At 50.1% G+C, this 26,228-nt stretch overlaps 1 protein-coding gene across 2 annotated transcripts in view; it reads left to right on the top strand.

The window, feature by feature from the left end:
- GALNT6 (polypeptide N-acetylgalactosaminyltransferase 6) overlaps positions 1 to 25,984 on the top strand; it is a 40,062-nt gene extending 14,078 nt beyond the window's left edge. For both annotated transcript variants that reach the window (XM_030816533.1, XM_003252125.3), the window contains 9 exons: positions 605 to 777; positions 12,645 to 12,794; positions 13,859 to 14,093; positions 17,402 to 17,519; positions 18,903 to 19,103; positions 19,978 to 20,109; positions 20,789 to 20,890; positions 21,899 to 22,051; positions 23,365 to 25,984. In XM_030816533.1, coding sequence (XP_030672393.1) covers positions 605 to 777; positions 12,645 to 12,794; positions 13,859 to 14,093; positions 17,402 to 17,519; positions 18,903 to 19,103; positions 19,978 to 20,109; positions 20,789 to 20,890; positions 21,899 to 22,051; positions 23,365 to 23,478 — 1,378 coding nt within the window. In that variant the 3' untranslated portion in view covers positions 23,479 to 25,984. The remainder of the gene's footprint in view (positions 1 to 604; positions 778 to 12,644; positions 12,795 to 13,858; positions 14,094 to 17,401; positions 17,520 to 18,902; positions 19,104 to 19,977; positions 20,110 to 20,788; positions 20,891 to 21,898; positions 22,052 to 23,364) is intronic.
- The last annotated feature ends 244 nt before the right edge of the window (positions 25,985 to 26,228 follow it).

Consider the following 26,228-nt stretch of genomic DNA (forward strand, 5'->3'; position numbering starts at 1 on the left):
GGCCAAGTGCCACAGAGTGGCTGGAGTGGATGAAGATGGAAGAAAGGTCACAGGAAATTGACTGTTTGTGATAGCAGTGTCAGATCACAGGGAGTTAATGAGAAAATGGATTAGAGAGGAACTGTACGCTGCAAAGGGAAGAGACTTTTCTTCTCATTGAGTATGGAAATCATAGTCACTTTTCTCAGATGTCAAATTTGGCCTTTATTACCTACCCCTCTGGGACCTCTGGATTGGATTACATTTTATGCAGTTCACATATTACGGAGGAAGAGAGCCAGCCCTGGGAACTCCTAGCCTGAGAGCAGATAGCAGATGAAAGAAGGGGGTGGAGGAGCCTCAGCATCACAGCTGGGGCACTGAGCCAGCTCTGTGGGGATGGATTTTGGAGTGGTTTGGCTAGAACCTGTGCAGAGGCTCAGGGTGGGTGGCAGATACCGGGGGAGACAGGAACAGGGAACAGCTGTTCCCACCTGCTACAGAGAATGTAGGCTGTGGTTCAGAGGAGTGGAGGATGGTCTGGGGGAGTCTCTGGACGGGGTCCTCCCCACACCTGGCACTCCCAGGGACCAGGAGAACTTTGTCCGTACTTTCATACTTCCAGGTGTGTGGACCAGAAGTTCCGGCGCTGCCCCCCACTGGCCACCACCAGCGTCATCATTGTGTTCCACAACGAGGCCTGGTCCACACTGCTGCGAACAGTGTACAGCGTCCTACACACCACCCCTGCCATCTTGCTCAAGGAGATCATACTGGTGGATGATGCCAGCACGGAGGGTGAGGCTGGAGGGGCCCAGAGGAGGGGGCCGGGGTCTCCCCTGGGCACTCGAAGGAGGAGGGCATGTCCTTTCAAGGGAGCAGGCACCACCTCAGAGCCTGTTGCCTGGCATCACGGCTTATCTTAAAGGCCAGGAGCAGGAAGAAGTCAGGTAGGGGCAGGTAGACCATGCTTCCTTCATGCCTCAGCCAAAGAGCTCCAAGAGCTTTTCAGCTCTGGCTTCAAGACTCCCTAAATGCTGCCAAGGCCAACCCTAACTCAGAAATGCTGGAAGAGCCAGGGCAGAGGGTAGGGACAGGCCATCGCCTCTGTTTCCTACCCACTGGGCCACTCTTCTGCTCTTGAAGACTCCCCAACCAGCCCTTTTGCCATAGCTGTTGATAGATAAGTGGGGTTGCTCATCAAACTTCCAGCCTTCAATTCCACAAACATCTACTCAGTACCGTGTGCCTGGCTCTGACCCAGGCAGAGGGATGCCATGACAAAGGAGACAGACCCTGCCCTGAAAATACTAAAAACTCCCATAGGTCAGAAGCCTCTTTTTTTTTCTTCTTTTTTTTTTGAGATGGAGCTTCGCTCTTGTTGCCCAGGCTGGAGTACAATGGTGCGATCTCAGCTCACCACAACCTCCACCTCCCGGGTTCAAGTGATTCTCCTACCTCAGCCTCCCGAGTAGCTGGGATTACAGGCATGCGCCACTACACCCAACTAATTTTGTATTTTTAATAGAGATGGGGTTTCTCCATGTTGGTCAGGTTGGTCTCGAACTCCCGAACTCAGGTAATCTGCCTGCCTCAGCCTCCCAAAGTGCTGGGATTACAGGCATGAGCCACCGTGCCCGGCCAGAAGCCTCTTACAACACTAGCCACAGTGCTGTGGCAGTGATGCACCTGTAACAGGTGTGAAAGGGCATGGACTGCAGAGTCCAACACCCAGGAATTCAAATCCCAGCTCTGATCTTTCCTAGCTCTGTGATCTTGGACAAGCATTTGGCCTCCCTGAACCTGTTTTCTCTTCAAAAAATGGGGGCAGACCGGGCCCAGTGGCTCAAGCCTGTAATTTCAGCACTTTGGGAGGCTGAAGCGGACAGATCACTTGAGGTCAGGAGTTTGAGACCAGCCTGGCCAATATGGTGAAACCCCATCTCTACACAAAATAAAAAAATAATTAGCTGGGTGTGGTAGTGTGCGCTTGTAGTCCCAGCTACTCGGGAGGCTGAGGCACAAGAATCACCTGAACCCAGGAGGCGTTGGCTGCAGTGAGCCAAGATGGCACCACTGCTTTTCTGCCTGAGAGACAGAGTGAGACTCCATCTCAAAAAACAAAACAAAAAAAAGGACTGGGCGTGGTGGCTCACGCCTGTAATCCTAGCACTCTGGGAGGCCGAGGCGGGCAGATTGCATAAGGTCAGGAGTTCGAGACAGCCTGGCCAATATGGTGAAACCCCGTGTCTACTAAAAATACAAAAATCAGCCAGGCATGGCAGCACATGCCTGTAGTCCCAACCACTCGGGAGGCTGAGGCAGGAGAATCGCTTGAACCCAGGAGGTGGAGGTCGCAGTGAGCCGAGATCGTGTTACTGCACTCCAGCCTGGGCTACAGAGCGAGACCATCTCAAAAAAAAAAAAAAAAAAAAAAAGAGCAGTTGAGTCCCTTACATGGTGGGTGAGGGATCTGAGATAGGTCATAAATGAGCTTCAGGTGCCACAGAGTGGCTGGCATCAAGTAAGAGTGTCACAACCATGCATTCCATTTTATTCATGGTACAAGAACAATGCACCATGGAATATGTAGCCAGGAGGTGCCATTTCTGCCTGGCGTAGCTAGGGCTGGTCTGCAGTGGAGGCCAGATTGGAGCTGGGCCTTAAAGGATGAGTGTCTAAGAGAGAAGAGTGGATGAAGGGCATTCCCACAAGAGAATGGCATAAGCACAGTCCTAAAGACGTGAATGTGTTTGTTAAAGAGATCTGGTGTGGCTGAAGCTTAGGTTTGTTTAGGAAATGAGACTTAAAAGATGTTAAATTGGCCAGGGACAGTGGCTCACCCCTGTAATCCCAGCACTTAGGGAGGCTGAGGCGGGTGGATCACTTGAGCCCAGGAGTTCAAGACAGCCTGGGCAACATGTCAAGACCTTGTCTATAAAAATTACAAAAATTAGCCTGGCAAGGTGGCATGTGCCTGTAGTCCCAGCTACTCGGGAGGCTGAGACAGAGCATGACCCCGTCTCAAAAAAAAAATGTTGAATTGACATTCATGTCATGCTAAAAGCATTTATTTTGAAAGTAAGAAGGAGTCGTTGAAAGTGTTTCATCTGGACTGTGACCTCATTTCAGAAAGATGGCAGCTTTGGAGGAGGATAATCGGCAGGAAGAGAGGCAGAGGACTCACAGTCTGGAGAGGAAGTTCTTACCCTCACTTGAGAGTAGGAGATGATGGGGCCAGAACTAGGAAAGGCTGTGGGACTGAGGCACCTTTAGGCTGAGAGTCTCCACAAGCTTAGCCCTCCTCGCAGGAGGCGTGTGGTGTCTGGGGCTCTCCCAGGTTGACCTCCTGTGCTCAAACTCCCAATAGTGAGGGCAGGAACTGACTCCACATTTCCCAGTGTAAGCGCTGGGGCCACTCCAGTAGAGCTGCTTCCTGTCCTTGTCCTCCCCCAGCCTCCCTCCTTCCTCTAGGTTAGGGGTGATGCTGAAAAGAGGACTAGGGCTGTGGAAGGAAGGGCTTGAGTGTGAGCCCTGTTGAGTTCATTTCTTCAGGAAGCTCACATCTTCCCAGGGAAGACAGATACTTGGCAGCACTTATAAAGCAAGGCCAGACCAGCCTGGGCAACATAACTCAATCCCATCTCTACAAAAATAAAAAATTAGCAGGCATGGTGGTATTTGCCTGTGGGGAGGCTGAGGTGGGAGGATCACTTGAGCCCAGGAAGTTGAGGCTGCAGTGAGCTGTGATTGCACCATTGCACTCCAGCATGGATGACAGAGTGAGACCTTGTCTCTAAAAAAGATACAAATAAAGTAAAATAGGCCAAGCACAGTAGCTCATGCCTGTAATCCCAGAACTTTGGGAGGCCGTGGCAGGAGGATTGCTTGAGGCCAGGAGTTCAAGACCAGCCTGGGCAATGTAGCAAGACCCCGTCTCTATAAAAAAATAGAAAAGTTAGCTGGGCACGATGGCATGTGCCTGTGGTTCCAGCTACTTGGAGGGCTGAGGTAGAAGGATTGCTTGAGCCCGGCAGGTTGAGACTGCAGTGAGCCTTGACTGTACCACTGTACTCCAGCCTAGGCAACAGAGTGAGACCCAGTCTCTAAAAAAAAAAAAAAAAAAATACATAAATCAAGGCAAGCAAGTATCAGGGATGCAATGACAGGGTCTGGTGGACAAGGAATGTATAGATTAGGCTTCTGGAAAGGAAAGGGTGAAGAGTTTGGCAGAGATGGGAGGAGCTTGGCAGTGATCTCTAGGGAATCTTTGTAGCAATGGAAAGGTTGTATGGAATGGAAGCAAGCATATTAGCAGTCCTTCCTCTCAAACTGGTTTCATTCGTTATCTTTCTCCTCCTAACCCTATGCTACCCATCCTTCGGAAGCTCTTTCACCTGAATCCCTTGTACTGGAGTGTATTAGTCCATTCTCACACTGCTATAAGGACATACCCAAGACTGGGTCATTTATAAAGGAAAGAGGTTTAATTAACTCACAGTTCTGCAGGGCTGGGGAGACCTCAGGAAACCTATAATCGTGGCAGAAGGGAAAGCAAACATGTCCTTCTTCATGAGGTGTCAGGAGAGAGAAGAATGACAGCCGAGCAAAAGGGGAAGCCCCTCATAAAACCATCAGATCTCATGAGAACTTACTATCACAAGGATAGCATGGTGGAAACTGCCCCATGATTCAATTATCTCCCACTGGGTCTCTTCCACCACATGTGGGGATTATGGGACCTACAATTCAAGATGAGATTTGGGTGAGGACACAGCCGAACCATATCATTTCACCACTAACCCCTCCCAAATCTCATGTCCTCACATTTCAAAACACAATCATGCCTTTCCAACAGTCCCCCCAAAGTCTTAGCTCATTCCAGCATTAATCTAGAAGTCCAAGTCCAAACTCCCGTCTGAGACAAGGCAAGTGCCTTCCCCTATGAGCCTGTAAAATCAAAAGCAAGTTAGTCACTTCCTAGATACAATGGAGGTACAGGCATTGCATAAATACACCCATTTGAAATGGGAGAAATTAGCCAAAACAAAGGGGCTACAGGCCCCGTGCAAGTCGAAAATCCAACAGGGCATTCATTAAGCCTTAAAGTTCCAAAGTGATCTCCTTTGACTTCGTGTCTCACATCCAGGTCACGCTGATGCAAGAGGTGGGCTCCTGTAGCCTTCAACATGGGGGTTCTAAACTGTTAACTTTTCACCCTAAATTTTGTGACTCCATGAGCTGCAAGTGCCCAAGTAGGCAACTCCTCTGACTAGCTAGACAAGTGACATAATGCCAGGCTGGCACAGGCAGCATTTAACAGGCAGAGTAGCCTGTGTTCAGTAGGGCAGAGTTGGCAGTAGCCCCAGTATCTCCTCCAGAGCGCCTGCCCCTAGCAGGCCACCAAACACACGTTCACCTTATCTCTGGCTGTCCTGGACTTGTTGCCCTGGACTCTCTTCTAAGGCCAATTCCAGCATCTCTAAATCATCTGCATAGTCAGGACGCACTGGCTCACACCTGTAATCCCAGCACTTTGGGAGGCTGAGGTGGGAAAGTCACTTGAGCCCAGGAGTTCAAGACCATCCTGGGCAACATAGTAAGACTCTGTCTCTACAAAAAAATAAAAAATTAGCTGGACATGGTGGTATGTGCCTGTAGTCCCAGCTACTCGAGAGGCTGAGGTGGGAGGCTCACCTGAACAGGAGGTCAATGTTGCAGTGAGCCCTGATCATGCCACTGTACTCAGCATGGGTGACAGAGCGACACCCTGTCTCAAAAACAAAAACAAAACAATCACCTGCCTGAAAAACCTAAGCTAGTCATTCTTATTTTTCTGGGTCCTGGCATCGTTTCAGAATCTGTTAAAATCCCTAGAATAGTGCACCACTTCCTACAATAATATGCAAAACCCACATTTTTGCATTTAATTCCAGGGAATTTGTGGACCCTATGATAAACAACCCTACCCAGAGGGCTTTCAGACGCTAGAGATACTTTAAGCAACATTCAGTTCAGTGAGGAAAGGAGAAAAAAGACCTCAGATCCATGGTCAGAAATCTCTGCCGTCCACAGTGGGATAAAATTTCCTACGTGTTTGACTGTTTGATCAGATTAACCAGCTCTCATTACACACACACACAAACAGGACCGTGTCTCTGCCGAAATACAATGTCCCTGCTCTCTGTCCTCCACTCCAGGCACCCAACAGCAGCCCTGTGAGACTGAGTCTAAGGGCATTTGATACTATGGGGGAGGAGACCCCGTGCTGAGCTCGGGGGCTTTTTCTTCCCCACCTCTGAGTCAGAACCAGGGCACAGACCTCATTCCTGAGTGGCTAGGTCAGCAGCCAGTGTTCCCTCCCTGTCTGGCACACTCCACCAGCTTAACTAAATTAGAGGGAAAAAAAAAGAATGCAGGGCAATGGGTCAGTGAGTGAGTAATTAGGGAGCTCTTTTCACCCGAGTAGCCAGGAAAGACTACTCTTAGTGCTCTCTACAAAGGGAGCAGCCAACACAGAGGCCTGGGGCTTGACTTGTTAATGAGGCAGAAAGAAGACAGTGTGGCTGAAACAAAGTAAGCCAGGGAGCAGAAAGAGTGCTGGTGGAGTGGGTGTAAGGAGCCGGGCCCATGGCTCACGCCTGTAATCCCAGCACTTTGAGAGGCCGAGGCAGGTGAATCACTTGAGGTCAGGAGTTTGAGACCAGCCTGGCCAACATGGTGAAACCCTGTCTCTACTAAAAACACAAAAATTAGCCAGGCATGGTGGTGGGCACCTGTAATTCCAGCTACTCAGGAGGCTGAGGCAGGAGAATTGCTTGAACCCAGGAGGCAGAGGTTGCAGTGAGCTGAGATCGCACCATTGCACTCCAGCCTGGGCAACAAGAGCAAAACTCCATCTCAAAAAATAATAATAATAATAATAATAATAATAATAATAATAATAATAATAATTTTTTAAAAGGCTAGCAGGACCAAATTATGAGACCTCTGTAAGCCACGGGCAGTGTTTGGATTTTTCATGTGTGTATGTAGTAAAACGCACATGACATAAAATGTATCATCTTCACTGTTTAAGTCCACAGTTTATTGATTTTAAATGCATTCACATTATTGTGCAACCATCACCACTACCCATCTCCAGAACTTTTTTTTTTTCCTTTTTTAATGAGATGTGGTCTCACCATGTTGAGCAGGCTGGTCTCGAACTCCCAGCCTCCCAAAGTGCTAGGATTACAGGCATGAGTCACCACGCCCAGCCAAGAACTTATTTTTTGTCATCCCAGACTGAAACTCTGTACCTATTAAACATGAATTCTCCACGCTGACCTCCCTGAAACCCCTGGCAACCACCATTCTACTTTCTGTCTCTATGAATTTGATTATCATAAGTGGAATCATACAGTATTTGTCCTTTTGTGACTGGCTTATTTCACTTAGCATAATGCCTTCAAGATTCATCCATGTTGTAACATCTGTCAGAATTTACTTTATTTATTTATTTTTTTTTGAGACGGAGTTTCGTTCCTGTTGCCCAGGCTGGAGTGCAATGGCGCGATCTTGGCTCACCACAACCTCCACCTCCTGGGTTCAAGTGATTCTCCTGCCTCAGCCTCCCAAGTAGTTGGGATTACAGCCATGTGCTAGCTAATTTTGAATTTTTAGTAGAGATGGGGTTTCTCCATGTTGGTCAGGCTGGTCTCGAATTCCCGACCTCAGGTGATCCACCCACCTTGGCCTCCCAAAGTGCTGAGATTACAGGCGTGAGCCACCATGAGCCACCAAGCCCGGCCCAGAATTTACTTTTTAAGGCTGAATAATATTCTATTGTATGTATACGCCACATTTTGTTTGTCTGTTCATTTGCTGATGGACACTGAGGCTGTTTCCTCCTTTGGCTATCATGACTAATGCTGTGAATATTGGTGTGCAAATATCCAAGTCCCTGCTTTCAGTTCTTCAGGGTATATGCCCAAAAGTGGAATTGCTGGATCATATGGTAATTCTAGCTTTAGTTTTTTTTAAGGAACCATCATACCTTTCCACAAGGAAACATCATGGATTTGTTTTTAAGTACAATTTGAAGCCGCTGTAGTGACATGATCTGATTTATGATTTTTAGAGAGAATTTTACTTCTCATAGTAGCTGCCATGTCAAGAATAGATTGAGGAGAGTGGTATAGAAGGCAGAAAAGCAGTTCAGACATGATTGCTGGAGTGACTATGGGGATGAGAGAGAGAGAGCTGGCAGTACCTGCAGATGTGCTGATTGTGGAAGCGGACAGCAGGGGGGATTCTAGCATGACTCCCAGGTTAGAGCAGCTGGAGGGATGCTGGCACCATGTACTGACATGAGGGAGACTGGGGGGCAGATTTGCAGGGGAAATTCAGAGCTCGTTTTGGGCATATGTTGAATTTTCCATTTTGTTCCACAACCAAGTGAAGATGGCAAGGTCAGGAAGGAAGCCCTGCGAGCCATCTGCGTGACATTTCAGATCATGGAACTGAGTGTGGTGCCTGTGTTGGCGTCCCAGGGGTCTTGTGGACTTGAGTTGTGAGGATTGAAGCTGGTTAGCGTGGTGGGGTGTTGAACCTAAGTTGGAACTTAGGTGAACATGTCACTGCGGGGACATGAGTGTGTGGCTGGGCTCACTGGTGCAGCCATGCCCAGCTCCAGTCTCCTCAGTTCTGGGTCTGTGCAGTAGGTCTGGGGGTGGGACAGGTGGAGTATCACGAGGGGCATTGCTTAGGGGAGTTGTCCCCCCAGAAGGGCTTGAGGCCAGAGACTGGGAGCCTCTCGGGCTGAGAATCCCTGGGTCTGGCCTTGCCAGACTGGAAGGCAGGCGTGGGAGAAGGACTTTGTAGTGCTCGGGGCCCCCCTGAGGTTCACAGCTCAGTGCTTCACTGTCTCTCACCACAAAACCCACTTCCTATGATGTTTTGTCCCTGGGTTATCTCCACTACCGTGAACTTCCTGTGCACAGAGCTGGGCAAGCTCTCGGGGAAACAGCAGCCATGCTGAGGAGCCTGGGCTTCCTCCCTCCTTCCTGTCAGGGCCAGCACCCGGCGCTGCAGGTGCACTATGAGTCTCAAAGGGCAGGACCCAGACCAGGCCCCTCCCTGCCCAGAACAGCATCTGGCACCTGGCAGCACATTGGCAGATGTTTGTGTAGTGACTGCTGGGCTGAGGCTGCTGCATGAGGCTGATTTTGATTCCTGAGGTCTTGGCCCCCAGAGATAAGAGGCCTCATTCTTGGAGTTAAGTAAGATACAGCCCCCTCCTCAGATGACTGCCTGAAGAATACATTCATAAATGAGCACCATGTCAGAATCACCATCTGTCCAGTAGGATCAAAGAAGGAAAAAGCAGGCAGGACGTGGTGGCTCACGCCTGTAATTCCAACTCTTTGGGAAGCCGAGGCGGGCAGATCACTTCAGGTCAGGAATTCGAGACCAGCCTGGTCAACACGGTGAAGCCCCGTCTCCACAGAAAATACAAAAAATTAGTGGGCCGTGGTGGCGGGTGCCTATAATCTCAGCTACTTAGGAGGCTGAAGCAGGATAATTTCTTGAACCCAGGAGGTGGAGGTTGTGGTGAGTCGAGATCTCACCACTGCACTCCAGCCTGGGCGACAGAGTAAGACTCTGTCTCCAAAAAAAGAAGAAAAAAAAAGAAGGAAACAGCTGAAATTCCAAATTATAGAGACTTTCCTTCTCCTAGGCGCCACTCTCCAGGGCAGTGACTGAAGAACAGCCTCAACAAACCCCTTTCTCTCCCTTTCCCTCCTGGGATCTCACATACAGGGAAATGGAAAGGCCTTGGGCGACTGCGAGAGGAAGCAGAGACCGCCTTGAAACTCGGGTGCATTAAGTCCTTGGCCTTCTCATCTTAATCTGCCCCAGAATTTAAAAATTAAAAAAAGCTGGGCGTGGTGGCTCACGCCTGTAATCCCAGCACTTTGGGAGGCCAAGGCAGGCGGATCACGAGGTCAGGAAATCGAGACCATCCTGGCTAACATGGTGAAACCCCGTCTCTACTAAAAATACAAAAAATTAGCTGGGCGTGGTGGCGGGCGCCTGTAGTCCCACCTACTCGGGAGGCTGAGGCAGGAGAATGGCATGAACCTGGGAGGCGGAGCCTGCAGTGAGCCGAGATTGTGTCACTGCACTCCAGCCAGGGCGACAGAGCCAGACTCCGTCTCAAAAAAGAAAAAAAAGTCCGTGACCTCACTTCCCCTGGAGGAAGAAGGTGAGCAGTCCTCACATGCAGACCTGCTGGGATCTGCTTGCCCTTTGTGCTTCTGCCACCCTGGGTTAGTCACTTTGAGTCTTACTTTTCCCATCTATAAACACTGGGGACAATACTCCCTGTTTCATAGAGTCATTAACTCTCATAGAGAAGATTAAATAAAGAAGTTACCATGAAGACACCTACCTCACCCACGCCGGCACACACTCCAGCTCAGTGCTGGGTTATCGTGTGCGTGTGTGCGTGCATTTGTGGGAGATCAATTGCGTGCAGCCCCTTAAGCTGCTTAATTTCAGGACCTGCCGTTTGTAGAATGCTGCCTTCAGAGCAAGGCCCAAGCTCTGGGCTGGTCCCACAGTCCAAAAGGAAAAGGACACACAATTGTCACATCTGTCCCCCACGTCTAAAACTGCAGCCAACTCCATTCTGCACAGAACAGAATCGTGGCAGAGATAAACCAAAATGGCAGTTAGTAAAACATAGTAAGGTTTGGAATTCGGTATGTTTCGAGATGGACTGCTTCAGAATAGAGCTATTCTTGGTTTGTTTTTTGTTTTGAGACAAGTCTTGCTCTGTCACTTAGGTTGGAGTGCAATGGCATGATCTCAGCTCACTGCAACCTCCACCTCCTGGGTTCAAGCAGTTCTCCTGCCTCAGCCTCCCATGTAGCTGGGTTTACAGGTGTGCGCCACCACACCCAGCTAACTTTTGTTTGTTTGTTTTTGTTTTTTTTCTGAGATGGAGTTTCGCTCTTGTTGCCCAGGCTGGAGTGCAATGGCGCAATCTCGGCTCACTGCAACCTCTGCCTCCCAGGTTCAAACGAGTCACCTGCCTCAGCCTCCTGAATAGCTGGGATTACAGGCATGCGCCATCATGCCCAGCTAATTTTGTTTTTTCAGTAGAGACAGGGTTTCTCCATGTTGGTCAGGCTGGTCTCAAACTCCCGACCTCAAGTGATCCACCTGCCTCGGCCTCCCAAAGTGCTGGGATTACAGCCGTGAGCCAGCATGCCCAGCCTAATTTTTGTATTTTTAATAGCAGCAGGGTCTCGCCATGTTGGCTAGGCTGGTCTCTAATTCCTTGGCTCAAGTGATCCGTCTGCCTTGGCCTCCCAAAGTGCTGGGATTACAGGAGTAAGCCACCGTGCCCAGCCAGAATAGAGCTATTGTTAATGCTCTGAGGATTTCAGACTAAATTACAGGGCCATGAACTAATCTCTTCTTTGAAAGGAGCTGGAGGTCTCAGTAGAGACATCTTCCCTCCAAAAAGCTTTCCCTGCTCCTCAAATCCAGGAGATTTGGCCCTTCTTTGGGACCCACACCCCAGCACTACCTCTGTTAGATCACGGATCACCTGCCCTGGAATCGCCTGTTTCCTGGTCAGCCTTGCTTCTGGGTGGTTTGTTCCTTGGGACAAATGGTCAAGCCAGCTGGGCTTGCCACTGTGCCTTGTCTATGGTAGGTGCTTGGTGCAAGTACTTTCTTAATATAATTAAAAAGCTGCTAGGCATGTTTTCACCTTAAAGAATTCTATCTGCAGAGGAGGTTACAATGGGGATTAGAGTCAGATGTCCTGCTGCTGATCCAGCAAGCAAGGAGTCACCATTTGTGTATGCCCACCCATCGACGTTACTGTGAAGAGCCTGGGAGACAGGGAATCCTAGACACTGGAAAACAACCATGCAATGGAGATGTGGAATCGCAGCTCTGGAAGATGGTGGCTGAGAGGGTGGAGAAACTGAGGGAGGCGTCTGAGAGCCTCTGTCAGAATTTGGTACTTGGGCCAGGCGTGGTGGCTCATGCCTGTAATCCCAGAACTTTGGGAGGCCAAGGCGGGTGAATCAGTTGAGGCCAGGAGTACAAGACCAGCCTGGCCAATATGGTGAAACGCTGTCTCTACTAAAAACATAAAAATTAGCCAGGCGTGGTTGCATGCACCTGTAGTCCTAGCTACTCGGGAGGCTGAGGCAGGAGAATCACTTGAGCCCAGGAGGTGGAGGTTGCAGTGAGCCAAGATCACGCCATTGCACTCCAGCCTGGGTGACAGAGTGAGACTCCATCTCAACAACAACAACAACAAAGTTTGTACTTGATATGTGACCACAGAAACACAACTCTGAGGTGCTGTCCCTGACATTAGAGAGGGTGCCCAGCCAGGCATAGGATCTAGCACCACAGAGCCAGAGCCCTGGTGAGGCAGGTTTGACCACAGACAGGGCTTCTTTCTTTCCTCTCCCCATCTTCCCTGTTAACCTCCTTCCCCAGCTCTGGCTTCTGTGGAATGGCTCAGTGCAGCAGGTGTTGGGGGTTTAAAATTGAGACCTGCTAGAGGCCTGAGAGCCCCTAGCTTGGTGCCCACAGGGGATTGGGTATACAACAAAGTGGTGGACTGGCCACAATGACACCGTCCCTTCCAGAGCACCTAAAGGAGAAGCTGGAGCAGTACGTGAAGCAGCTGCAGGTGGTGAGGGTGGTGCGGCAGGAGGAGCGGAAGGGGCTGATCACCGCCCGGCTGCTGGGGGCCAGCGTGGCACAGGCAGAGGTGCTCACGTTCCTGGATGCCCACTGTGAGTACCAGGGCACCGGCCTGGGCATAACCTGGAGGCTCCCTCCCTGCTAGAATGAGCCAGGGCTACAGCCTCACCAAGGCCCCTTCCTGTTCTCTGTTCCGGGAGTGAAGGAGGCTTGGGACCCATTCCGGCTGCCTCTACCCCTTTCTCACCCCAATCCCAAGGATGTTTCATCAAGAGGACAAACATCCCTAAAACAACTGGTGACCCCAAAATCACTAGAAGTGTGCTCTGGGGCCCCAGACACTCATCCCTCCCTGTACTCCCCATCTGCACCTTGCTCTGAGCTTGGCCCCTCAGAGAGGCCTCCTGTTATGACTGAGAACTGGCTTGTTTGGGGCTTTCTTCTAGGGCAACATGGAGCCAGGAAGGCCTCCTCCTTGCCCAAAACCAAAACACCTCCCCACTGTTGTGGAGGGTGAAATATTTTCCCTAGGAGTGGTGAGATATATTAGGGGAAGCTCTAGACTTGGAGTCAGAATTCTTGGTTTGCATTCTGACCCTGCCCCACTAACAGCCTCAGTTTCCTCATTTGTAAAATAAGAATGAGGATACTAACTTTACTGAACAGAACTATTACTCTGAGGGCCGAATGAAGTAATACATGCAGAAGCTCGCTGAAAATCTCAAGGAGCTAGACAAATGAAAGAGATTATTCTTCTACAATTAGGGCTGAAATTTGACATGCAGATGCCCCTGGGAGGGGGAACACCCTCTTCTGAAATCCACACGTGGGCCCGGAGGGCTGAGCCAATGGATCAGCTGGAACCCCTGAAGATACCATCCAGGGCCTCCCTGTGCTTTTGGGTCATCTGAGTTGACCATGTTACTCCCCTGAGACCTCCGTTCTCCCTGCCAAAGCTGTCTCTGCCTTTGGGGGTAGAGGGGTGGTGGAAGGGTTTTAGGAAATTCTGTGTGCTCCCTGCAGCTGTGGGGCTTGCTGCCTGTAACTCAAGAGTAGGTGGACGGTCTCTTATCCTCCTGGGCGTTCCCCCCAGGATGCAGCTTGGGCTCCGCTGTGGGCAGGACCCTGACTGCTGCCTCCTGGTTGAGGCCTGCAGGTGAGTGCTTCCACGGCTGGCTGGAGCCCCTCTTGGCTCGAATCGCTGAGGACAAGACAGTGGTGGTGAGCCCAGACATCGTCACCATCGACCTTAATACTTTTGAGTTCGCCAAGCCCGTCCAGAGGGGCAGAGTCCATAGCCGAGGCAACTTTGACTGGAGCCTGACCTTCGGCTGGGAAACACTTCCTCCACATGAGAAGCAGAGGCGCAAGGATGAGACCTACCCCATCAAGTAAGGACCGCAGCCTGGTGAGCCCCCAACCTGGCCCCAGTCCTACCCAGTTCCAGGAACCTGTGCCATCTCACATCAACATTTCTTAGGTGCTCTATCAAGCACTTGACATATTGTGTTTAATCCTCACTCCCTATGAAGCAAGTACAATGATTATTAGCCTGGTTTACAGGTGAGAATACGAAGGCTTACAGTGATAAACACTGACCTAAGATCATGCAGCTAGCAACAGTGGAGCAAGGACACCCTTCCCGGCCTGTCTGGCCCTAACCGTGGCACTGCACTGCCTCACACCACGACAGTTTGCTCTTTTTCACCACTTACCATGTGCCAGGCACTGAACTAAGGGCTATACAGTCTTTAGTTTATTCCTCCCTACACATAAAAGGAGTGGCCCATGCTTGCAGATGGGGCAAGAGATGTGATGGAGGCCATTGTGGAATAGTCACTGTAATAAGAGGGAGTGGTGTGTGCCCCCAGGTGACTGTCTTTGAAAAGACTGAGAATATACTAAAAGAAAATAGACACATTTTCTGCAGCGTGAAGTTTGTAGCAGTTGCCCTGAACTTCTTTGGTGAAGGGCCAGATGATAAATATTTTGGGCTTTGCCAGCCACATATAGTTTGCTGCATATTCTTTGTCTTATTTTTTATTTTTTTTACAAACATTAAAAAATGTAAAAACAATTTTCTGCCCCAGTGGCTTCTAAAAACAGGCAGCCAGATTTTGCCCACAGGCTCTTGTGTGCCAGCCCCTGGGCTGCAGGGTAGACAGTTGGAAGTCAACCCACTGTTTAATGCCCACTGGGCTCACCTTCCCCTCTTATACTCACCCCATCCTCCCCTCTCCAGGCTGCCTGTTGGTGTTATTGGAGACTGTAAGTTTCTTTTAACAGTTGTCTCAGACAAACCAAGTTGAGGAGTGACTTTTAGTATAGCCTGTGGTTTGGGATTATTTGTGTCATTGTTATCTTAGACTGGCCAGTATACTTAAGGCTCAACTGAATATACATCCAGGACGGAGGGAAGCAGAGGTTGGAGATACAGTAGCCAGAGATAAGAGGGAAGGTTTGAAAGGAGGAAAGGATTAGTGCTTCTTCCTCTCCACATGTCCAGAATCCTAAAAAATGCTGTCCATGCCAGGCATAGTGGCCCACACCTGTAATCCCAGCTAGATAAGAGGCTGAGGTGGATTAGGTGGATTGCTTGAGCCCAGGAGTTTAAGAACAGCCCGGGCAGCATAGCAAGACCCCATCTCTTAAAATAGAAAAAGAAAAGAAAAAAAAGAAACCTGCTCAGAGTACCGGTAGAAAGGAACTCAGGTGAATGCCACAGGGAGAAATCCCACGGATCCTGAACAGCCAGCTGCTCTGTCTCCATTCGAAGGAGAGAGGGAAAGGAAAAGGCAAAAGAAAGAAAAGAAATTGTAACTTTCCACTGACCTGATGCTTGTTTCATAGCTGCCTTTTGTTTGGTGTACACAGCAACAGATCCCCACCCCCACCCCCATGCCAGTGACCAGGCACACAGCAGCACAGTCAGAAAGAGGGCACCTGGCCCCCACCCATCACTGACGTCGCAGGCTTCAATGTCCAAGGGCCGTACAACTGGAAGACAAAGCTCCAGTGTTTGAGGAATGAATGTGCTCCTTGGCCCACATGCCCCGGTAGCATGCATGGCTTGCCTAGCCTCTTCACTTAGCACCCCCACCCCAGCAGGATCGCTGACAGTCCCCTCCCGGCCTCCCATCTCAAGCCAACCAGAGCCTAAGAGGAGAGGCAGAGGACCTGGGGGATCCTAGGGGTAGGCCAGGACATACAGGGTGTTTACTAGAGGTTGCCTGTGATTGTGAATTTACAGTGAAGCTTCCCATGCAGGGTTTGCCCTCATGGCTAATCCATCAGTGACTTCTCGGTCTGGAAGACCTCTCAAAGGGCCTGTGGCGGAGGAAGCAGGTTGGCTTCCAAGTGCTCCTCTGCAGTTCCAGCACTCTCTGAGCCTCTCAGGGTGCTACTTGGACTGGTTTAAGACCCCTAGGAGAGGCCAGAGCCTCTTCCAAAGTGATAGGAAGCCAGCTATTTCAGAGGGTTTCCCAACTGAAATTCCTTCCAGAAAGTGGCTGCAGGAGCCAACTTTGGGGAGACAAGAGCAACCACAGGGTAACACCAGGGTCACTTTCCTGTGTAGTCACCTTGATGGATCAGCTCAATGAACAGTGATTGGGCCCCAGCTGTGTGTAAGGCACCTGGATAGGTTCTGGGGTTACAGGGGTTTCCATATCTTTCTGCTTGGTTGTACCACATGAAGCCGCCCACTGAGGGCAGCAAAGGCCTAGCCATGCCAGGCTGGCCCACACAGAAGCCAACAGCTGATGATTGTGCTCCTGCCCTGTCTCCCCTGCCCCCACCCCAGCATTCCATCTCGCTTATACTTCCCCGGGTCCGCTTGGATACCCTAATGCTTAGCCCAGTCCCTCTTAGAAGCAACCTGGTATCTAAATTCTAGGAATTAGATGTTTTTGTCAATTTATCTTATCTTGAGTCCACACCTCCCTGTCTGTGCCTGAAAGCCAGAATCTTTTTATAACCTTCTAAATGTTCCCTATAGCCCAAATTGAGCTTGATCTCACCTGGCTTTCCACCGTTTCCAGGAGCGCCTCTTATCAGCTTTCTCTGTTAAAAGCAACTGGCAACTTCTCGCCAAATCTACAGTTTCTCAAGCAGTGTAAATCACCAGGGCTAGGCACCTACTAAAACTGTGGCTTAATAGTCCCTGAAGGGCAGGGCCCCTGAAACAGAATGGAGTCAGCCCAGCTGATAATATTCATTCATTCATTCATTCATTCATGGTTTGAATCCTGCCTATTTTCAAAAACAATTTCACACAGCTTCTGAAAGTTGAGTATCTCCTAGGCTCCAGGCACTTTGCTGCCAAAAAGTAACTAATGGTAGCTTTAACCTCTGTGACTAGATTGAGCTCTGGGGGAATAGGATCTGTCTTTCCCCGTTCTGTGTGTCCATCATGTAGCACGGGCCCTGGTGGCCAGTGTTACGTGCATCCTAGGTTGAACAAATGAATGAATGCCTTTTAAAGGATAATTACATATTTCCTTGACCTGGTCCTAGAAGGGGAAGAGGACATAGTAAAAGCTAAATGATGAGTGAGTTAGTGGATGAGGGGCTGCACGTCCTGAGAAAGAGGAAAGGAGGGGGAAGCAGGTTAGGAAGGGAGTCCACAAACAGCTTTCCCTGCCAGGCTCCGCTCCTCCTCTCCCAGAAGATGCACACGCTTCTCCCTCTGTCTCTCCAGATCCCCGACGTTTGCTGGTGGCCTCTTCTCCATCTCCAAGTCCTACTTTGAGCACATCGGTACCTATGATAATCAGATGGAGATCTGGGGAGGGGAGAACGTGGAAATGTCCTTCCGGGTGAGAGTGAAGAGGGCTTTGGGGGGAACCACAACATCCCAGGGGACAGCTTGAGAAACATCTCTCAGGCAGAGGTGGCATCAGGGACATCCCATCTGGAACTGAACTAGAAAGGGTGGCTATTTCCCAATGTGGCTCTGCCTCTTTTCTGCTTCCCCTGTCCATGGCAGTAGGGCTTGGGCAATCAGCTTGGACAGCTCAAAACAAACTACTGGGCAAAACTTCTCAGAGGGAAGGAATAATAGGGGTAATGAGGACTGGACATCTGGTGACTGTGGACTCTTGTGCGATGTCTGTGGTAAAGGGTTAGGGTGAAGATAGAAACAGGTTAGTATGTTCACAATTAGGGCTAGAAAAAAAAAACAGATCAGTAACCAGTCATCATCCTTTTTCTGGAAAAATCAGGCTCCCCTTCCCAGTTCAAAGGACACATGCCCTGGTAACCTTTGAAGTTTCCCTACCTATGCTCGATAAGCCCTTCATAACAGTCAGAGAAGATGGTGGCCCCAACTCTGGTGGACCCCAGAACTGTGAGAGATTCCAGGAATTAGGCAAATCAGAATTAGGTCAGGAAGAAAGGATCACCTCTCCATGAAACCCACACAAATCTCCATGCCATGGAAAAGTAATTAGTAAGTAGATGAGCTCATTTATGAAGTCACCTCTCACGGTGCCTGATGCGTATTAAGCACATAATTGATGCCTGCTGTTACTATAACAATGATGTATTTCTGTTGCTGCCACACTAAAATGAGTAACAACATACTTTCTCACCTAAAACCCAAGAGAAGAAACCAGTGGGAGGGATGTCTTCAGTCAGCCCACCAGCATAGAAAAGGGTCACCTGCCAGTCACCCCAACTCCCAGCGGCCCAATCCTAGGCTCCTCCATGAGCCTCTGACCTCTGTTCACCCTCCTAGGCAGCCAGTGTGCTAAGGGCCCAGGTGACTACCACTAGCCACCTAGCAGCCAACTATCCTTGCTATTAACAGACTGATGCTCTGGTTTTTATCACCTGAGCGAGCTGATAAACTCACATTTCCAGGTCAAAAAGCCAAGTAATCAGAGCTCAGAGTAGGTATACAGGCACAGGTAACAAAAATTAAGCAGCAGGCTTTTCCCTAAAGTGGGCCCTGGTAAACACAGGACGCTGCAGTCTCCCTGTGCTTAAGTCAGAGTGAACCAACATCAGAAAGCCTGGGGTTGTGTAGTCATGGCCTAGGAAGAAGCCTAGTCAGTATCCTTTTTTCCAGGGAGAGATAGCAGCATTTGCCCAAGTCCTTGGACCTGGGGTCTGGTGCCCTACAATAGAATAGAGCTGCTTATGGGGAGACTGTCTCACCTAGCCCGCTGAAGGCCTCGTCCTGTCTCCTCTTACATCAGGTGTGGCAGTGTGGGGGCCAGCTGGAGATCATCCCCTGCTCTGTCGTAGGCCACGTGTTCCGGACCAAGAGCCCCCACACCTTCCCCAAGGGCACTAGTGTCATTGCTCGCAATCAAGTGCGCCTGGCGGAGGTCTGGATGGACAGCTACAAGAAGATTTTCTATAGGAGAAATCTGCAGGCAGCAAAGATGGCCCAAGAGGTGAGAGGAAATGGTTCTCGGAGAGGTTTAGATGAAGAGAAGTATGGCCCCCAGACCCTGTTCATGGGCCTAATGGCTGGGACCCACCTCATCTCTACCACCTGGCGCCTCCCTTCACCCTCAGGGCCCTGTGAGCTAGAGCCCAGGAGAAGGCCACAAGGCACGTAGGTTTCGAAAGCTAGAGAATGTTGTCCCTAGGCATAGAGTCTCTGCATCCCTTCACAGGGGAAGGGAGGGGAAGGAGATTTGGGGGAAGAGCCCCTTACAGGAGGAATGGCTCTGAGAGCCTCGGCATTGGGGAGTGGGACATGATTGTCTGGGGAGTCACAGGAGATGGACCGATAAGCAGGGGACTCCAAAGCTAAGGCGGGGTGTTTGCAATTGGATGTGAGGGTGGGCCAGTAGCTTTAACAGGTCCTGAGTGGGAATGAACATGAGAGACAGTAGCCCCAGGTGCTCCATGCTATCTGCAGTACTTCAGCCCAGACAGGAAGGTCAAAGACTGGTGGAACTGGCTGGGTGTGGTGGCTCACGCCTGTAATTCCAGCACTTTGGGATGCCGAGGCGGGCGGATCACCTAAGGTCAGGGGTATGAGACCAGCCTGGCCAACATGGTGAAACCCCATCTCTACTAAAAATAAAAAATTAATCGGGCGTGGTGGTGCACGACTGTAGTCCGAGCTACTCAGGAGGCTGAGGCAGGTGAATCGCTTGAACCCAGGAGGGGAAGGTTGCAGTGAGCTGAGATTGCACCACTGCACTCCAGCCTGGGCAACAGAGTGAGACTCCCTCTTAAAAAAAAAAAAAAAAAAAAAAAAAAAAAAAAAAAAAAAACTGGTGGAACTGATCCTTAGGAGGCTGGCTTGGTTGACAGAAATCCTTCGGTGACATTTCGGAACGACTGCAGCTGAGGGAACAACTGCACTGTCACAACTTTTCCTGGTACCTGCACAATGTCTACCCAGAGATGTTTGTTCCTGACCTGACGCCCACCTTCTATGGTGCCGTAAGTCTTGAGAACCAACCTGCCTGCCCATCACGACAGCACCCCTTGGAGAAGTTCAAGACCACTGACCCCACAGATGGATGACTAACAAGAATTAACTTTTACCCTGCACCCTCCTTTATCCAAGAGGAGGACTGAGAGGCCACGTTGGGGCTTCTAGAGATAGCAAAAAACCTTATAAAGGGCAAAACAACCCACAAGCAGTGGTCCTGAAACATTAGCATGCATCAGAATCACTAGGAAGGCACGGTAAAATGCTAGGGCCCATCCCCAGAGTTCCTGATTCAGAAGGACTCAGGGGAGATCTGAAAACTTGCATTTCTCATGAGTCTCCAGGTGATGCTGATGGTCCAGGGCTCACATATGAGAACCACTGCTTATAAGGAAACTCCCACGTGCTGAGGGCTTCTTCCAGGGACCTGGCGTCCTGGGAGGTTCCCTGCCTGCCCCACAGAGGGGTTCAGTCCTGCCCTTTCCACCCTCTGGGGCTCTGCAGCTCACTTTGCTGTTAGCTCCAGGCATGTGGGTTAGCGCACAGAGGAGAGAAATGACGGGGGAAATCCAGCCACGCAAATGTGTTGCAGTTGACTGGAATTTGTTCCAGTGGGGCCCCATATCACACATGAGGAACCTCCTGACTGTGCCATCCTGCTTCCCCTCTCTGCTCACCCTTCTGCAGATCAAGAACCTCGGCACCAACCAATGCCTGGATGTGGGTGAGAACAACCGTGGGGGGAAGCCCCTCATCATGTACTCCTGCCACGGCCTTGGCGGCAACCAGGTATGCAGCCCACCCAACTCTGGAGCATCTCCTCTCCTCACCGGCTCCTTTTCTCTACCCTAAAGAGTCCTTTCCTGAGGACTGGGAGGGAGGAGATACCATCCCTGCCCTCAGGAAGCTTCCAGTCGGAGAAGGCATAACACACACAAGGTCTGAATAAGGGACATCCGGAGAGAACGAGGCATTGGTGCTGGGCGTGAGAAGGGGATAGGAGGGAGGGTTGTTCATCAGAGGAGGCTTGAGGAAGCTAGCTGCTGGGGGATATTTAGAGGTGAGGGTGGAAAATTTTCGAGCACATCCCATCACCTACACTCAACTTCTATCATCAATGCATCCTCTGCCCAGAAGCTACCACTCTGATCCTACCACCTTGCAGTGACCCCAAAACTAGGTGCCCAGCACTAGTAAGTGAGAGGCACTGAAAACAGAGCTGGAGCAGGGAAAGGAGTGGTGTGGGCCACTAAACAAGCCCACTGGTATATGCAGGTGAAGACAGTCATTCTAGAGTAGTTTCCTATACCACTGGCCTGCAAGATGATTTCCGGTGGTGCATTGGAGAACATTTTTTATTTTAATAGTAATGTATTAGCAAAAATAGAACAAGCATATCACATGATTTCACGGATGTTACTTAAAATGAGGCTAAGTTAAATTTAATTTTAATCTAATTTAAAGGAAATGTGATTAAGCACAGTGGCTCACACCTGTAATCCCAGCACTTTGGGAGGCCAAGGTGGGAGGATCACTTGAGCTCAGGAGTTTGAGACCAGCTTGAGCAACATAACAAGACCCCATCTCATAAAAAAGAATTAAATATATATATATAATTCCAGTATAACCCTGATATGGTAACAATCCTGAAGGCAGCACATAAATGAGTAAAGTCTTGGCATGGCCTCACATTCACTCTCCTCCCCAGGAGACCATGCATGGTTGACAGCTCAGGGCAGGTGGCTTTGGAAGGCTGGGGGCGAACTCTCCACCTGCTTCTCTTGTCTTGATTTCCAGTACTTTGAGTACACAACTCAGAGGGACCTTCGCCACAACATCGCAAAGCAGCTGTGTCTACATGTCAGCAAGGGTGCTCTGGGCCTTAGGAGCTGTCACTTCACTGGCAAGAATAGCCAGGTCCCCAAGGACGAGGAATGGGAATTGGCCCAGGTGAGTCAGTGTCCAGAAAGCTCAGAATCAAGAACTTGAGGCCAGGTGCAGTGGCTCACGCCTGTAATCCCAGCACTTAGAGAGGCCGAGGTGGGTGGATCGCAAGGTCAGGAGTTTGAGACCACCTGGCCAACATGGTGAAACCCCATCTCTACTAATAACACAAAAATTAGCTGGACATGGTGGTTGGCACCTGTAATCCCAGCTACTCAGGAAGCTGAGGCAGGAAAATTGCCTGAACCCGGGAGGCGGAGGTTGCAGTGAGCTGAGATCGTGCCATTGCACTCCAGTGCCTGGATGACAGAGCAAGACTCCATCTTGGGATAAATAAAAAATAAAAAAAGAACTTGAGGCCACATCGGCCCCTCTATATTTTCTTCATTTTCTTCCTGAGACGCCATGGGGTGGAGTAGAGCAATGTAGAAGGTAGGTGAGTGTGGGCGTGGCCACAGGCAGGGTTCTTGAGGCTTAAAGGGTATTTGGTGATGACTGATGTAAAAATGGGGTGAGAGGTTATGGTTCCTGGCTAGCTCTGCCATGGTTGAAGCATTTTTAGGCTGAACCCAATTAGAAGAAGGTGAAGAGTCATTTATAGTTCCTGCTTGTCCTCTGTGTCCTAGGCTCAAAGCTAGGCACTCACATACCTGGGTCCAGTTAATCTTTCAGAGGCTCTTTCCAAGCAGGAATAGTCACTGTTTCTACAGATGAGCTGGAGCCGGAGGAAGCCCAGCATGTCTGTGACTGGCCCAAGACCCACCACTAGTAAATGGCAGGCCTGGGATTTAGCCCCAGATGGGTCTGATTGAAAGCACGGGCTCTTTCCATTACACCACACTGCTCCAGGATATGCCCTGTAACCGCCACCATGCTGAGCTCAAGCCAGCACCCTGAGTGAGCCTCCCTACTCCACCCCAGCTTAGGAAAGAGGAACCTAACCTGGAGGCTGCAGGGAAGGGAGCAGTCTAAACATAATCCAAGGCAGAAAATTGGAGGTGGAGCAGTGGCCCTGGGTCTTTGAGCCTGGCCATCTGGGGGTGGGGAAGGCCCTGAAAGCATTTTTCTCTCAGCCCATGGTCTTGTCTTTCACTATTTCATCCACTCACGCTGATGCTGGGGATGGGGATTTGGCACCAGATAGAGGTGGGAACTCAGGAATGTGTCTCATGAGAGGGCAGGAAAGGAATGGGGAAGTGTCTTCTTTGTGCCTTGTGGGGTTCCCTTGGCTTTTATCAATTGTACCCCAACGCATTGTCCCCGGTAGCACTGTTAGAGGTCTGTGGCCCAGATTGACCTTTTGCTTTGTCATCTTTTAGGATCAGCTCATCAGGAACTCAGGATCTGGTACCTGCCTGACATCCCAGGACAAAAAGCCAGCCATGGCCCCCTGCAATCCCAATGACCCCCATCAGCTGTGGCTCTTTGTCTAGGACCCAGATCATCCCCAGAGAGAGCCCCCACAAGCTCCTCAGGGAACAGCATTGCTGATGTCTGGGAACCTGATCACCAGCTTCTCTGGAGGCCGTAAAGATGGATTTCTAAACCCACTGGGTGGCAAAGGCAGGACCTTCCTACTCCTTGCAGCAACATTGGGCCCATTTTCTTTCCTTCACACTGACGGAAGAGACCATTAGGACATATATTTAGCCTAGCGTTTTCCTGTTCTAGAAACAGTGGCTTCCAAAGTAGGGAAGGCAGCTGGGGGAGGGTTCAGAGCAGCAATGCTGAGCTCAAGAAAAGTACTTCAGGCTGGGCACAGTGGCTCATGCCTGAAATCCTAGCACTTTGGGAAGACAAGGTGGGAGAATGGCTTGAGCCCAAGAGTTCAAGACCAGCCTGAGCAACATAGTGAGGAGCCCATCTGTACGCCCACCCTCCCCCCCGCAAAAAAAAATACTGGGCATGGTGGCTTACGCCTGTAGTCACAGCTTCTCAGAAGGCTGAGTTGGGAGGATTGCTTGTTCCCCGGAGGTTGAAGCTACAGTGAGCCTTGATTGTGTCACTGCACTCCAGCCTGGGCAACAGGTGAGACTCTGTCTCAAAAAAAAACAAAAAAGAAGAAAAAAAGTACTTCTACAGCCATATCCTAATTCCTTGATCATCCAAAGTACCTGCAGAGTCCAGTGAAATGATATATTCTGGCCGGGCACAGTGGCTCACACCTGTAATCCTAGCACTTTGGGAGGCCAAGGCAGGTGGATCACCTGAGGTCAGAAGTTTGAGACCAGCCTGGACTACATGATAAAACTCCATCTCTACTAAAAGTACAAAAATTAGCTGGGCATGATGACACGCACCTGCAGTCCCAGCTACTTGGGAGGCTGAGGCAGGAGAATCACTTGAACCCGGGAGGCAGAGGTTGCAGTGAGCCAAGACGGCACCATTGCACCCCAGCCTGAGCAACAAAAGCGAAACTCCATCTCAGGGAAAAAAAAAAAAAGTATATTCTAACAGACGGATCAGAGGTCTAAGAGAACCTCCCTTGCTGTTACCCGAAGTCTGTAGAACTGTTTACAGACATCTCCCTGACAGGTGTCCTTTATCTTACTTTATCTGCACAATAATCCTGTGAGAAAGACAGGACACAAACCACTGTGCCCATTTTACAGATACGAAAAAGGTAAAGGGGCTTGTCTATAGTCCCTTAGCTAGCAGATGGCTGGAGCCAAGACTGAGGCTCGTTCTTCAATGCTGAGTCAGGGCTCCTTCCACTGCACCACAAGAACACTAGACTGCTTGCCACCAGCCTTCTCGTTCCCTGTTCCTCCATTCTGATCATTTCTAGCTGGCTGGCCTCCACAGAGCATAGGAAAACAGCCAGGGCCAGGCACGGTGGCTCATGCCTGTAATCTCAACACTCTGGGAGGCCGAGCCGGGGGGGATAACCTGAGGTCAGGAATTCGAGACCAGCCTGGCCAACATAGTAAAACTCCATCTCTACTAAAAATATAAAAATTAGCCAGGCCTGGTGGCACACACCTGTAATCCCAGCTACTCGAGAGGCTGAGGCAGGAGAATTGCTTAAATCTGGGAGGTGGAGGTTGCAGTGAGCCAAGATCGCGCCACTGCACGCCAGCCTAGGCCACAAGAGTGAAACTCCATCTCCAAAAAAAAAGGAAAAACGGCCAGGTAGCCGTTGTGGAGAGAGCACATTTAGGAATCCTGGGATGTTAGTGTTAAAAGAAAGCTCCTGGAGCCAGTGATTTTCAAGTTTATCCCAGAACCCTTTTTTCTAAGCCCCCATACAAAAGGTAGATTTAAAAAAAACAAAGTAGCATGAGTGAAATTGAGAGAGGGACAGGCAATGCCTTCCAGCCCCTAACTTCTAATGGTCTGGAAGCACAACGTGAAAATCACGTAGCCCAACCCTATCACTTTCATATTATGAAACTGAGTCCAGGTAAGTGAATCTGTCCAAGGTCACCCAGCAAGGTATCAGTAGCCCTGAGGGTAAGGACTCTGATAAGGCTCGGGAGGGTCCTGGAAAGCCTGAGGCGGCAGGAAGAGTGTGCAGGGTTGAGTGTGTCTGGAAGGCTGATCCACCGCTGGGCCCACATCAAGCCCCCATGGGGAGCAGAGCCAACTGCACATGGCTCTTTTGCCGGAAGAAGAGCATGGCTGTGCAGAGGACTACAATTTCATCTGGGAAGGCTTCTTTTGACTGTGAGTAGCAGGATGTCACCAGATGAGGGTGCTATGGGACCACAGCTGTCTCTTGTTCCCAAGCAGCTCAACCCTGCAGGAGGCCTCCTACATCCCTGAGAGCCTTCTGGACCCTACAGAGGAGACATTCTGGGGTAGGCCAGCCAAAAGGAAAGGAGAGAGTGGCCAGGGTACGACCTGGAGTAGGGAAGGGAAAAAGTTCCCGGAAAGAAGAGAATTGGATGAGAAGTCTCAGTGGAAATAAAGGTTTTCTGGCATTGGTCAAGGAAACTCGCGTTGTGTTCTCTTACCTGCGTTGTCCCTTAGCTGAATCAGTTGATTTGGGCTATGAAGAACCACACACATCTGAAAAGTTGTTACGGCCACTGTCTTGTGTTCCCAAATGCTCTCTGGCCCTAAATCTAGCCTGTGTATTGTGTCAAGCATGTGGAGACGTGAGACGTGAAACGAGGTCCTGTCCCCATGGAACTCACATGCTAAATGTAAGCAAATCATGGCAAGCCTGGAGATGCTCCAA

The sequence above is a fragment of the Nomascus leucogenys genome, chromosome 8 (assembly GCF_006542625.1).
Source record: "Nomascus leucogenys isolate Asia chromosome 8, Asia_NLE_v1, whole genome shotgun sequence".
Taxonomy (NCBI): domain Eukaryota; kingdom Metazoa; phylum Chordata; class Mammalia; order Primates; family Hylobatidae; genus Nomascus; species Nomascus leucogenys.